Genomic DNA, 13,383 nt, shown 5'->3' with positions numbered 1-13,383 from the left:
TTAAATAAAAGAAAGCAAACCCAGTTTATTTACTTAAGAATGATAATTTTCTGAAGAGTAATTTTTTTTCTAACTCTGGGATGGGAAAGGTAGCATGTTCCACTGTAACATTTCATAGATAGTGATTTAGATGTATGTATGTATGTTTCAAAACTGCTGGTGCTTGCCTAAGTTTCCTGGAAACAACTATGATAAAAGACCAAGTACAATCAAGTGAATACAAAAAACGTTTATTAAAAGCTTGTATGATAGGATATGTGCTGGGGACACACACCCAGTTGGGACATTGTTCCTATAGAGTTCGGGACAGAAGACCGGCAGGTGGAGCGGGAAGGACAGAGGGAACGTTTTAACTGGTGCTTTCAGGTAGGAAAGCAGATGAACACGCCAGGGACTGCAGAGACCATCAGCAAAGGACAGGCACTCGTGCTGTTCCTAAGGAACGAGGTGTGTGGGCAGCTGCAGAGCAGCCTAGGACACCAGGACCAGTAGTGTAAGGCCAAGGGGACTGCGAAAAGGGAGAAATGTCAGTGATGTCTTAAAGACAGGCTCACCAGAGCTTACTGATGTCAGAGGTAACTAGCAAGTAGCATTCAACTCCCTGGTTGGATAACTAGGTTGGACAGAATGCTATTATGACAGGAAAGATAAATGTTGTGGGGTGCGAGGGTGAAAAAACTTTCATGTCAAGTTGAATACCTTTTCTGCAGGACACAGACATCCATATTAGGTTCTCGCCCGATATGAATCTACCCACATTATGTCCTTGAAGGCAAACACATATAAAAGATATTTTCTACCTTAGTTTATTTTACTTTCCTATTAAAATACCCCACTGGACTGGAAAGGGCACACAAGTATTCCCACTTGTACACTCTGCCTCAAGCAAACATTAAAAAGAAATCTCATATGCGATTTAAAAGACTTGTTGACAGGGATTACCAAAAGGACAGAACCACTGTGGCCTTGGGCCATGTTCTTAGCTGTGTCACCTGACCCTTCAATTCAGCTCACGTCTGATTGTGCTCTGCTATATGAGCGTGAAAGTACTAAAGAATACAGGAAGGGCTTCAACAGAAACACTCGCTTATAGCAACTTACACTGGTGGAAATTATTCTGAAGATGACAGTAAAGGAAGAGAGTGGCATCAGAGTCCAGAGGAGACGGATCTTGGTATCTAAGGAGCTGCTCATCGAGCTGTTAGGGCTGCAGACACTGCCTGCTGAGATGATATCCCACAGGATGGCCGCCCCAGGTAGGAGTGAGGTGCTCCTCAGGCCATAGATGCCGGTGATAAGAAAAACACTCAGACACCAGCAGAGCACACGGAGTTTCCTCCTGCGAGGAGGAGCTGAGGTGCAGAGACGGCCTTCTGCTGCTTGCTTCCTTCTCTCTTCTCAGCTTCAGGAGTCCCTCATTTATCTTAGGTGATGGGTCTGTATACTCAGGAAAATATCCAGAAGTTCTGTAGAGTATGCCCTTATTAATCACTCAACTTGAAGTTCAACAGCACCAGTCTCCTGTTAACTCTTAAGTGCCCAGGTCTCTATTTCCATCTTTTCTGAAAATGCCCAGCCTTTCACCAGAACTTACTTACAGCACAAAGAAGCACTAAGAGGCACCAGGCTACCCTGCCGGGTAAAGGCGACCTGTGACAGATACAAACAAGCCGCTTCAGTGGCTGTCTTCTCTGTTGCCCTCATTTGGAAATGGACATTACTGTTTCCATAATCTTTTAAAGATCAGTCTTTGTAAAGAAGAGCTACCATAGAAATAAATTTTTACATTATTATCTATAAAGAGTTTTAATGTCTCTGCAATTTAGTATTCAAGTCTACAGGAAAATAACAATGACAACTGCTTTATTATTAAAAGTTACTGAATTCCATGAAGCACACAATGTAACTTATATTCAACTAACAAAAGTTTGATACATGTATTTAAAAATATATAATATATAGGCTTTATCTGTCTTTTAACATTTATATTCTATTTAAAAAGCAATAGCTTTACATATTTTACAACTTGGATTTATAAAATATACACATTCACCCTCTTCAAATCTTCAAGCACAAGCTTCCATTCCTATTAATAAAATGCACAATGTGTATTTCTGAATATTGAGAGGAACATGATACCAAATAAGAACAAAAAAATCCATTTTGACTTATAAACATGCAATCAATTCTAGATAATTTAATAATCTATTCAAATAATTATTTTACTTCAAGTGTGACAATCCATTCCATTCACGTGAACAATCTGTGACTAATTATGAAGAGGTTTGTATTTTCATGGTAACTGACACAATACCGAACTGCTCAGCAGTCTTGCTTCAGGCTTTATAATTAAAGAGGCAGGATTATTTCATCTTTCCCTTTACCAGGAAATGTGACAAGTGATGTCATGTTGAACAAGCCAAAGCCCATGCTTCTGCCTTTGAGCTTGGAAGTAATGTAGGAACAGTTTCCTCAAGAACCTGCCAGTGTCTGTGCCAAGACTCAGACCGAGAACCGTTTCCTTTTCTCACTACCTGCACTTGGCTCACAAAGCTGGTGTTCCTTTGGTGTGTTAGACAGGCCAGCTTCTAGTCCGGCATTCCTTCCACACATTCAAATGACTTCAGATGTTGTTATTATTTTTTAACCAACAAAGTACCTTTCATAGAAAAATATATTCTTGTAAACATTCTGAGGATTCATCCCCAAATCTATGTTCCAATACTAACATTTTAGAATTAAATCACAGTCAGTACCATAGAACCAGAACTTCCGACTTCGGGGAAGAGATTTAGTTTGAAAAACGTGTTTAAATTCTGTGGGCCTCTAATGATGATAAACAACTGCACAGTTCATGCTGAGAAAGCAAAGGGCTCCCACAAATTATTGTTTAAAAAAAGTTCCAAATCTCTAATTGACTTAGAAACTTAAACAGAAATATACTTTTACCAAAACAAGTAATTTAAAGGAAAGGAAAAAGGAAGTAAAGAAAAAAAGGAAAGGAGGAAGAAAGGAGGAGGGAGAAAACATTTAAGTCAGAAAGAGAAACTGAAGAACAAAACACTATACACACATCTGCAAGGATACAGTGAGGAAAAAAAAGAGAAATAAAAAACAAAACAAAACAAAAAACAACCAACTGCGAAGAGGGCTGGGGCCAGTTGGTGCAGATGGAAAGACACCTCTTCACAGATCTTACTCATGCACAGGGATTAGCCCAATACAGAATACCAGAGCAGCTGATTCTGGTAACAAGGAATCCTCAGAAGAGAAACATATGGTTAAGGCTGAGTAATTTATAAAAATTAACTCACACCATTATAAATCTAAAGCACTCAGCAAAATATGCACACAAAAAAACTAAAAAAAAGTGAGAGTGAGAAATATAAGCAGGAGTAATCATAAAGCCTTAGAACTAGTGACACTGAATTCTTTATTTTAAAAAGTTAACACACAATACCTCCTCTTCTATTTTTAGGGAGAAGCTTTAACAAGGCTTAAATATCTCAATTCTCGAAAACAATGGGTTTTTTTTTTTAAAAAAATAGGACTTGATTAGCAGAAACAAGTCATATGTGGTTACATACCATTTTCACATCACTACTCATTTCCATTATCTGTCAACTCATCTTTGATGCAATCTGGGAATGATCAAGTAGCCATTAGATACCTGTTTTAGAATCTGATAAAATTATTATTCACCACAGGAATCTAATGATATATTGCAAATATTTAAAATTTCATAAGGGATAAAATAATAAACTATTCTAGTAATTTTATAGCAAATAGGGGTATACCTCGTCAAAACAATGAAGATTAAGATCTTTCTCCAGGTCAACTGTTTCGAAAAGCGATTTTTAGCATTTGCCCCTGGGGATTAAAAAAAAGTTTTATTTCCCTGCTAGCTAAAAGGAAGAATTTACACATTATAAGTAAAGTCCTTATAGAGGTGAGTATCAAATTCCTTAAGAGAACATCCATAAAATTTACTTTTAAAAAATGTATCTTAAAAAACTGAAATCCATTTCTCTCTTTAAAGTCTACGGCAAATACCTATAATAATAGTATTTTTTTTTTTTTTAAAGGCCATGTTCCTGACCTAAGCATGCAAAATAGGAATTGAATGCATCACTGTCTTAACAGAATTTGGCAAACCAGAAGAATGGCCTTCAAATAAATAAATAAATAAATAAAGAAGAAGAAAGTGCACATTGTCTGGATATGAGAGTGGGATCTGCAGGCCTCCGCAGCAGACAATGCCCCAGAGGGAAGCAGGGAGGAGGAAGGCGCAGGTTCCTATGTACATTTTCTTGGCATTGTGGTTGTCTTTCAACAACGTATCAAAGAGAAAGTCATTTAATTATTACAAAGCCATTAATTGCCCTTTCCAGAGCAATGACTCAGGTAAACATCTTATGTCTTTCAATAATGTAACTTACACTTAAAATTAACCCATTAAATCTAAGTGCAAAGGACTTTTCAATGATTCCTAAGTTCAAGGGAGAAATAAAGTGTCTTCTGATTGCAAATTTTGAATGGTTGTTGTTTCTATATTTAAGGATATTGCATCTTCATTTCTTCTCTTTAAGCCATAAAATGTACTGAAATTATTTGGTTTCCCTTTACTTTCCTCTGCTTCACTTTAATTTTTATGGTGTCTCCATGTAGAGAGAGAGGTATGTTAAAACACTACTATTCATATTTTAAAAACTGAACTGAGGTTATATATATAATATGGCATTGTTAATCTTTGACCTGGTATATCAATTCTTTTGGTAAATAAATGTCACAGGTCATTTTTTTTTAATAAAGGGATTTTAGGAAGAGGACCACAGAATAAAGAGAATTTCCCCCATCCTTACCCCCGAAAATGATCAGGTTAATCAGTTTAGAGCAGTTATGTAAAATATGAAAAATATATAATTTACAGCTGTGATTTTCATATTAAAAAGCAATTAAAAACTAAAAGTAGTTCAAAGCATCCCCCAAAACAATTTCTGTCTTGGTTAAATAGGCCATCTAGTAAGATAGATAAAGACTACTGTGGGAACTTATTTATGCCTAGTCAAGAGAGAACAAAAATGTTTTTAATTTTAGAAAGTGGTAGTTGCTAACTAGCAGTATAAACAGTGTCCACAATTTGGTGGCTGGCTATAGTTTTAATTTTTTTTCAAGTTATTTCTAAAGCAGACGTATTTTTTAAGTCTACCCACCCCTGAGTTCAGCAATTATACTTTAGAGTGTAAAATTATATGCCCTTAATTAACAACATGTACAAAGCTACAAAATGTTGTCTATACAGAGATTAAAAACAAATTTTAAAATATTATTTGCCAATTATTGATTGGACAATTTTTCTGGGGTATATATTTCAAATCTTTCAGCCAATTGGCTTTTATTTTTAAGCCCAAATTGATTCATAAATTCACTGCAGGATATGTTAAAAGAGTGCAACAATATGCATTAGTAAAAAATAACATTGTAGTAGAAAGAGATTTTGCATATGTGAAAAGGTAATTTATAAAATACATTAATCACTTTTTAAAAAGAGAACCTAGCTGTAGTATCATTAACTTACACAGTACTACTGAGAATTGGACCTTTCAACAATTTTTTTCCTATAGAAAATTTTTTACTGTAAAGCAAAGACTGTAAGCAAGTCTTTTAAAAAGAAAACAAAAGAAATCTCTCTGGGAATTACTGTATGGTTGTGTGAGATAAATAAAATAAGTAAACATACCATTGTATAGTGTACTTCTGCCTAAATTTTAAAATAAAAATGTCCACACTCTTTTGATAAAACATTAAGCCTCTGTCAAAAATGTATTTCTTATTTTAGGGTACAGGATTGAAGGACAAGATGATAGTTACAAGTAAAGAAAATTTACAAGAAAAAAATTGACAAAAGTTTTTCAATTAAAATATTGTAACATTCAAACTTGACTTGAAACATAACAAAAGAAACAGAATGGCAAACAAAAAATGTTTTGGGGTTTTCCAAACAAATAAATGAAATAGTGTTTAGGCAGTAGGGCTCATGCTGATGGCTAGCAGGAAGTAACAGAGTGTACTCTACTTGGAAAAATCATTAATGTACAAACAAGCCCACATTACGGACTGCAGTAATTTAATCATCACTGCCATTTATCTTCCAAAATAAAGCCTTGATTAAACCATTCATACCCTATTATTACTCATACCCTTTACTTCAAAGATAAGGAACTATATACAACAAATGAATTTATTTTCACCATAGGGATAACATATTGTACCTCTCTGCCAATGTTACTTGAAACCTTCCATGTCAAAACAACTTGACAGTAGATATAAACAATTCAATAAATACGCAATGATCTTTCATTACAGTCCTTTGAAGATGCATGTTAATTCATGCTGTTAACCTTAGGATCACAGTGCATAGAATCCAAACAGAAACAAGTTGGGGTGACTTTCAAAGTAATGTTGGATCCCTCACTTTATTTAGAACCGTTAACGTTAATTTCATAGGCCCTATCATGCATTAATCACTGGGTGGCAGGAGCTAATGAAGATTTTTCCTGTTATGACGTCCATTGCCGGCAATGAACGTCCCAAAACCGTCAAGGAAGTCATTGTTATTGCACAATACATGAGGACCTGGAACTTTTCCAAAAGCTTAAAAAAATAAAAATAAAAAATGGAATTATATTTGACATTTCCTGACACCTGCATTAATACTGTATGACTAATAAAAGCATGTCAGTTGCCTGGACTGAACCAGCGATCAACATGCGCCCAGAATGCACACGAGTAAAAATGCAGTAAAAGGAAGTAGTCTTCATTGCCTATAGGTCACTTCCAGTCAAAGGTTAAAGTTCAAAGACTGAATGATCAAAGTGCTCATTTTCTCAGTAGGACTATCTTCAGCTAGGAGGATGATAATAGTGGCATCAACAAGTATCATCTTGAAGAAAAGGAGAAAAAATATAATTAAAAAAGTCAAGCATGTGTTAGTAAAATCTATAAGTTAGTCTAACATAGAAATAATTTCAAGTACCAAGAACACTTAGGTTTACATGTCTGACTTGCTTCCCCCAATCCCTGCAAATAAAAAAGTCCAATTTGTGTTCATTTATATAGTGACAAAGTCCTATTTTTTTCAGGGAAATGGTAGTTCATACAAATTTTTTTTTTTTTTTTTTTTTTTTTAGTTCATACAAATCTTAAAAGGATGTATATTAGCACATATTCAGAATTTATTAGTCTTAAGAGAATTTCTTTATGGTAACAATTTAAAACGTAAATTGGTAACGAGTTAAGAAGTACACCCCTGAGCAACACTGCCATGCTATTTAACACAGAACAAACAAGTCATGTCTTCAGTCTGTTAAAGGAAATAACTTCACAAATCTCCACATCAATCAAATTATGTCATTTAAAAAAACACGCAGAATTATTTAGTAATGCCTTCTCGTAGCCTCAACACATATTTCTGTAATACGTAGCATTCTCGGTTCATAACTTGTTTTACAAGATTTATTTCACAAAACATATCTGAAGAATTTATTTTGAGGACTGGTTATTCAGTGGTGCCTCGCATAACGAACGCCTCGCACAGCGAACTTTGGACAGGTTTTTCATGAAACCATCGGCCAAAAAGCAGAAAATGGATGAAGATGTGCAAGATTCGGTAGACTCTACTTAGTCTCTTAAAATTAAAAAAATGTGTGTTTTTTTTTTAAAAAAAATTATGTTTTTAGATGTATCTAAATAAAAATATGTCATCTTAGCATATTTTTTTTATGTCATCTTAGCATATTTTATGCTACAGAACGAATTATTTTTTTTAACATGTATTGTTATGGGAAAACGCGTTTCACATAACGAACTTTTCGCATAACAAGCTTGCTCCTGGAACGAATTAAGTTCGTTGTGTGAGGCACCACTGTTCTTCAGAAAGAAGCTAGACTAGTAGCAACTACTAAAGTTGTTAAAGCTTTCTAACAGAAAACCCTGAAAAATTGGCCAAAATATTTTACAAACCATTCCATATTCGGATCAATATATTGTTATTAACATTCTTATTCATAAAGATTCAATGAGAGCCGAAACCGGTTTGGCTCAGTGGATAGAGCGTCAGCCTGCGGACTGAAGGGTCCCACGTTCGATTCAGGTCAGGGGCATGTACCTTGGCTGCGGGCACATGCCCAGTAGGGGGTGTGCAGGAGGCGGCTGATCTATGATTCTCTCTCATCGGTGTTTCTAACTCTCTATCACTCTCCCTTCCTCTCTGTAAAAAAATCAATAAAATATATATTTTTTTAAAAAAGATTCAATGAGAACTAAAAACCAGTAATCTGACTTCTATCCTAGACAAACTAATGGAATAATCTGTGATTCTACAATTTCTTTTAGAAAAATATTTTTATTGATTTCAGAGAGGAAGGGAGAGGGAGAGTAAAATAGAAATATCAATGATGAGAATCATTGATAGGCTGCTTCCTGCACACCCACGAACGGGGATTGAGCCTGCACCTCAGGCATGTACCCTTGACTGGAATTGAACCTGGGACCAGTCCGTCCGCAGGCCAACACTCTATCCACTGAGCCAAACCAGCTATGGCTGTATTCCTACACCTTAAGGGTAATCTAAAGGGTGAAATAGACTAGATTTAAAAAATAAATCACATCTAATTTATTAGAATCCTTTAAAAAAATAACATCTTTAAGAAGCTGGTGTGGCTCAATGGTTGAGTGTCAACCTAAGAACCAGGTGGTCAAGGTTCAATTCTCAATCAGGGCACATGCCTGGGTTGCGGGACCAATTCATCATGTGGGTTGTTCACGAGGCAGCCAATCAATGATTCTCTCTCATTGTTGATGTTTCTACCTCACTCTCTCTTCCATCCTCTCAGAAATCAATCAATATATATATGACAAGTGGATAGTTTATAGCCTCTAAGTGTCACAACTTGGAACTATCCGTTTCTTAAATTACTGTGGAAATGGGGAAAAGAGGACACACTAGTCATGAATGTACAAACTTAAGAATATGAGTAAGTTCTTTAAAATATCACTTCTCCAGTAGTGCATTTTATAATACTAGAAATTAATACTAAAACTAATCACACTTAAATCTCTAAGCTAAGAGATAGCACTAAACTCTAATATGTCAAACTACTGAGGATATAACTTTAGCATCATGTCATGTGACAAAGTATGCACTAAGTGACAGACAAAATCAACTCAAAGTTACCCAGCAATAAGTTTTTATCTCCAAAGATATGTCATCTTTGGATAGGTGGTACCATAAATGTACCTTTATCAGGTTGTTCATTCTGGAAGTTTTCCAGGACAACAGGCTGATGTAGAATGTACTACCAACATCCAAAATGACTGGGAGAACCATGTGAAGCTATTATTCCTATCTTGATTCCAATGTTGGGTCAGATGTTAAAAGAAATTTAAAATTAATACGACGTTATCTGCTTGAATACTGTATCCCTGGAGGAATAAACTTCCTAAGTAAGTTCTGAAAATGGAGTCGATTAAACATTACAACTCCACGATGACTGTATGGCATCAAGAGCCTGTGAGCAAACACTGAAGTATAGAGACAGGTACAAGCCAAAGCCATGGCCACCTTCTCTTTTAAAAAGAAGGCCGGCGGAAACTGTTTTTGGCTCAGTAGATAGAGCATCAGCCTGCGGACTGAAAGGTCCCAGGTTCAATTCAGGTCAGGGGCATGTACCTTGGTTGCGGGCACATGCCCAGTAGGCAGTGTGCAAGAGGCAGCTGATCGATGATTCTCTCTCATTGATGTTTCTAACTCTCAATCCCTCTCTCTTCCTCTCTGTAAAAAATCAATAAAATATATTAAAAAAAAAAAAAAAAAAAAAGAAGAAGAAGAAGAAGAAGATGAAGAAGAAGGCTGGCCACTAAGAAACAAAAAACAAATTGTTATAAGGAACCCTGACTAAATGAAAGGGTTCTGGGACACCAGAACTGGCTTACAAAAAATAGTTGTTATAGTGAACCCATCTTGGATCAAAACAAATATAGGTACTGAAAGAACATAACGTATTTAACCTCCTGACTAATGCATTGGTGGCAAGATGATGTCCTAAAAAAAAAAAAAAAATCTTTTAACCATTTCATTTTTTTTTTTGAATATACAAATTACCAGTTCCAAACAGGGTACACCTACCATGGCTAACTTCATTGGATTCTGGGAAACATGATTGAGAGAGAACTATATTAGAAGAAGGTCATTTGGTTTTCCCCAGAGTACAATTACCATCACATTATACTGGAAACCATCTCCCTGAATATTTCCAGGAACATAAGATTAGAAGAAAGGGGACACAGGATAAGATCAGTAGATATAAAGTGGTATGCTATCTCCAAGAAAGACAAAAATCAATCTTTACAGTTAGAGACTCTCAATAGTTTAGGGAAATGAAGTTTTCCTTTGATAAACCAATTCAAGAAAGATTTCAGATTAGTAAATAAAACTGTTATAAAGGGCAAAAGACTGTTAAAATTAGTATAAAGTTTAGACTCATCAATTTAGAGTTCAAAAACGTAGCACAAATAAAAAGCTTCCCAACTAATGTAGATAAATCTATGAAGTTATAAGGCAAGGAAAAGAGTTTGCTAATACAGTACTAGTTTGAGATTAATTTTATGTTCTTATTCCCTTATAATCCTGCAGGAAATGTTTCAGCTGAATGGAACCAGAATGTAGTCTATAGTTTTGCAAAAGACATTCTTCTGTTCCTTATTAGTTTACTGAATAAAACATATAAACATTATGCCAATTTATTTCCTATAAGCCTAGTTTTCTGGAGCCAATTCAAAAGCAGTCTTAAGCTATTTTGTTCAATAATCTACAACTTTAACAAAAATGCTTCAGTAACCACACATCAGTACAGCTATCTATAGAAAGCAGTAATTTAAGAAACTAAGTTGTAAATGTTTTATATTAATTCCAGAAAGCAAATGTATATTATTAATGGATTCTAGTTGAATGCTAGCTCACTGAAAGTTTTTATAACCTCATAAAAATATTCTTATCTTTTTCAAGAACATTTGTGTCTGCTTTATATAATAATATAAAAAGTTGAGGCTCAATCATTCGTTCACTTGTACACTGAACTGGATACAGACTTGTCATTTAAGAAGATTCTAGCTCTGAACCACAGGTAAATCCCAGAGATTCAGTATGCTAAGATAAACTGTCCATTCTAATACATATTTTGGTTAGGTCCCTTTTTTCTTTTTTTTAACCCTATTCTCTCAACTCAATTGATTTTTCAAAGCATATGGATCCCGGCTTTAATTAGCAACTCAGAATATTTGCATCCCAATGCAGATATGACCTTAGTCAACTTCAAGTAAGCAATAATAAAGGATATGTATTCACATATTAATGACTTTTATAATACATATACCTAGGCCATTGGTATAGCCTACTGCCTCAGCTACCAACCAGTACAGCATGCTATTGTACTGAATACTGTAGGCAACTGTAATGCAGTGGTAAATATCTAAACATATCTAAACATAGAAAGGGACGGGGGGGGGGGGGGGGGGGAAGAATCCAAGATGGCTGCACAGGTAAACACCTAGCCGTAGCCGCACACAACAATTTCAATAAAATACAACTAAAATATAAAATGGACATTACCCAGAACTACAGGAAAGTCGACTGACTGGAAATTCTACAACGAGAAGCAAGGAGAAAACCAGAAGGAAGAGCGGAGGAGCTGGAAAAGCCTAAGGTACGGAGACATGCGGCGCGCGCGGAGAGGACGGAGCCGGAGAGGAGGGGTGGCTGAGTGCCTGGCTGGCGTTCCCTAGCGGGAAGGAGATAAAAGCTCTGACTGTGCTGGGCCCCAGTTCCCACTGCTCTGTACCCTAGTTCTAGGCCAGACCCCAGGGACCCAGGCTCATTCAGAGGGAGCTGGGCTGTAAGGCGGAACCCTGGGGGAGCGGCAAAAGGAGGTCCCGAGGGCGCGCACATTGTGCGCAGAGAAGGGACGGTTGACTGTGCTGTGGGATTGCCCTGGCGGGAAGGAGACAAAAGCTCCGGTCTGCTCTGAACGCCACCTCCAACTCCACTTCCAGTGAACTGAACCCGTTTCGGGCTCATTGGGGGAGAGCCTAGACTGGTAGCAGGCGAAAATCGAGGGCACCTTTCTCTCAGAGGTGCTTGCAGCAAGTACTGAAGGACCCTGGGGATTACTAAGATTCAGGAGCCGCATAGGGCGGGGCTGACAGAAGCCAAGCCTGTAGGCTCCACCCTGAAACCCCGCCCCATCAGGGAAGCTGCGAAAATGCCAGGACAACGAAATAGATCACAAACGAAAGAAATGGAGGACAAAAAGCGACTGGATATAGAGTTCAAATCTACGCTTATAAGGTTTTTCAAGAATTTCCTAGAAAAGGTCGATAAGACCTATGAGGAAATGAAAAGGGATCAACTAGAATAAGGAATCAACAAGAAATGATAAGGGATCAACAAGAAATAAAGAATACATTGTCTGAAATAAAAAAAAAATATATATTATACAGAGTCCTAAAAACAGAATGGAAGATCGCAAGAATCAAGTCAAAGATTTGGAACATAAAGAGCCAGAAGACACTCCTCGAGCAGAAGCAAGAAGACAAGAGAATCCAGAAAGTTGAAGATAATGTAAGAAATCTCTGGGACAACTTCAAGCAAACCAACATCAGAATTATGGGGGTCCCAGAAGGAGAGAGAGAGCAAGATACTGAAAACATACTGAAAGAAATAGTGACAGAAAACTTCCCCCACCTGGGGAAAGAAATAGACTTACAAGTCCAGGAAGCGCACAGAACCCCAAACAAGAGGAATCCAAAGAAGACCACACCAAGACAAATCATAATTAAAATTCCAAGAGCAAAAGACAAAGAGAGAATATTAAAAGCAGCAAGAGAAAAGCAGGTAGTTACCTATAAAGGAGCACCCATATGATTGTCAGCTGATTTCTCAACAGAAACCATGCAGGCCAGATGGGAATGGCAAGAAATATTCAAGGTGATGAATAGTAAGAACCTATAGCCAAAGATAATCTACCCAGCAAAGCTATCACTCAGAATCGAAGGCCAGATAAAGAGCTTCACTAATAAAAATAAAGCTAAAGGAGTCCACCACCACCAAACCAAAATTATATGAATTGCTGAAGGGGGTTCTTTCGGAAGAGAAAGTAAATAAAGATAAAAATTATGAACAACAAATACATAACCATCAACAAGTGAATCTAAAACCAAGGAAATTAAAAAAAAAAATCTGATGAACAATATTAACTGTTCAGAGGTATGGAAGGGGAGTGGACTGACGATTCTTGGGGAAAAGGGGAAAGGGGGATGTGGGAAGAG

At 36.6% G+C, this 13,383-nt stretch overlaps 1 protein-coding gene across 1 annotated transcript in view; it reads right to left on the bottom strand.

The window, feature by feature from the left end:
• Positions 1–209: 209 nt before the first annotated feature.
• The window catches only part of UBE2W (ubiquitin conjugating enzyme E2 W), a 59,574-nt gene continuing 46,400 nt past the window's right edge, over positions 210–13,383 (bottom strand). Inside the window, exon 6 of the mRNA XM_084865020.1 lies at positions 210–6,943. Coding sequence (XP_084721146.1) covers positions 6,930–6,943 — 14 coding nt within the window. The 3' untranslated portion in view covers positions 210–6,929. The remainder of the gene's footprint in view (positions 6,944–13,383) is intronic.

Source organism: Pipistrellus hanaki (assembly GCF_964339955.1).
Source record: "Pipistrellus hanaki genome assembly, chromosome: 17".
Lineage (NCBI taxonomy): Eukaryota > Metazoa > Chordata > Mammalia > Chiroptera > Vespertilionidae > Pipistrellus > Pipistrellus hanaki.
Note: the sequence above shows the minus strand (reverse complement) of the source record. Positions and strands in the feature narration are given on the sequence as shown.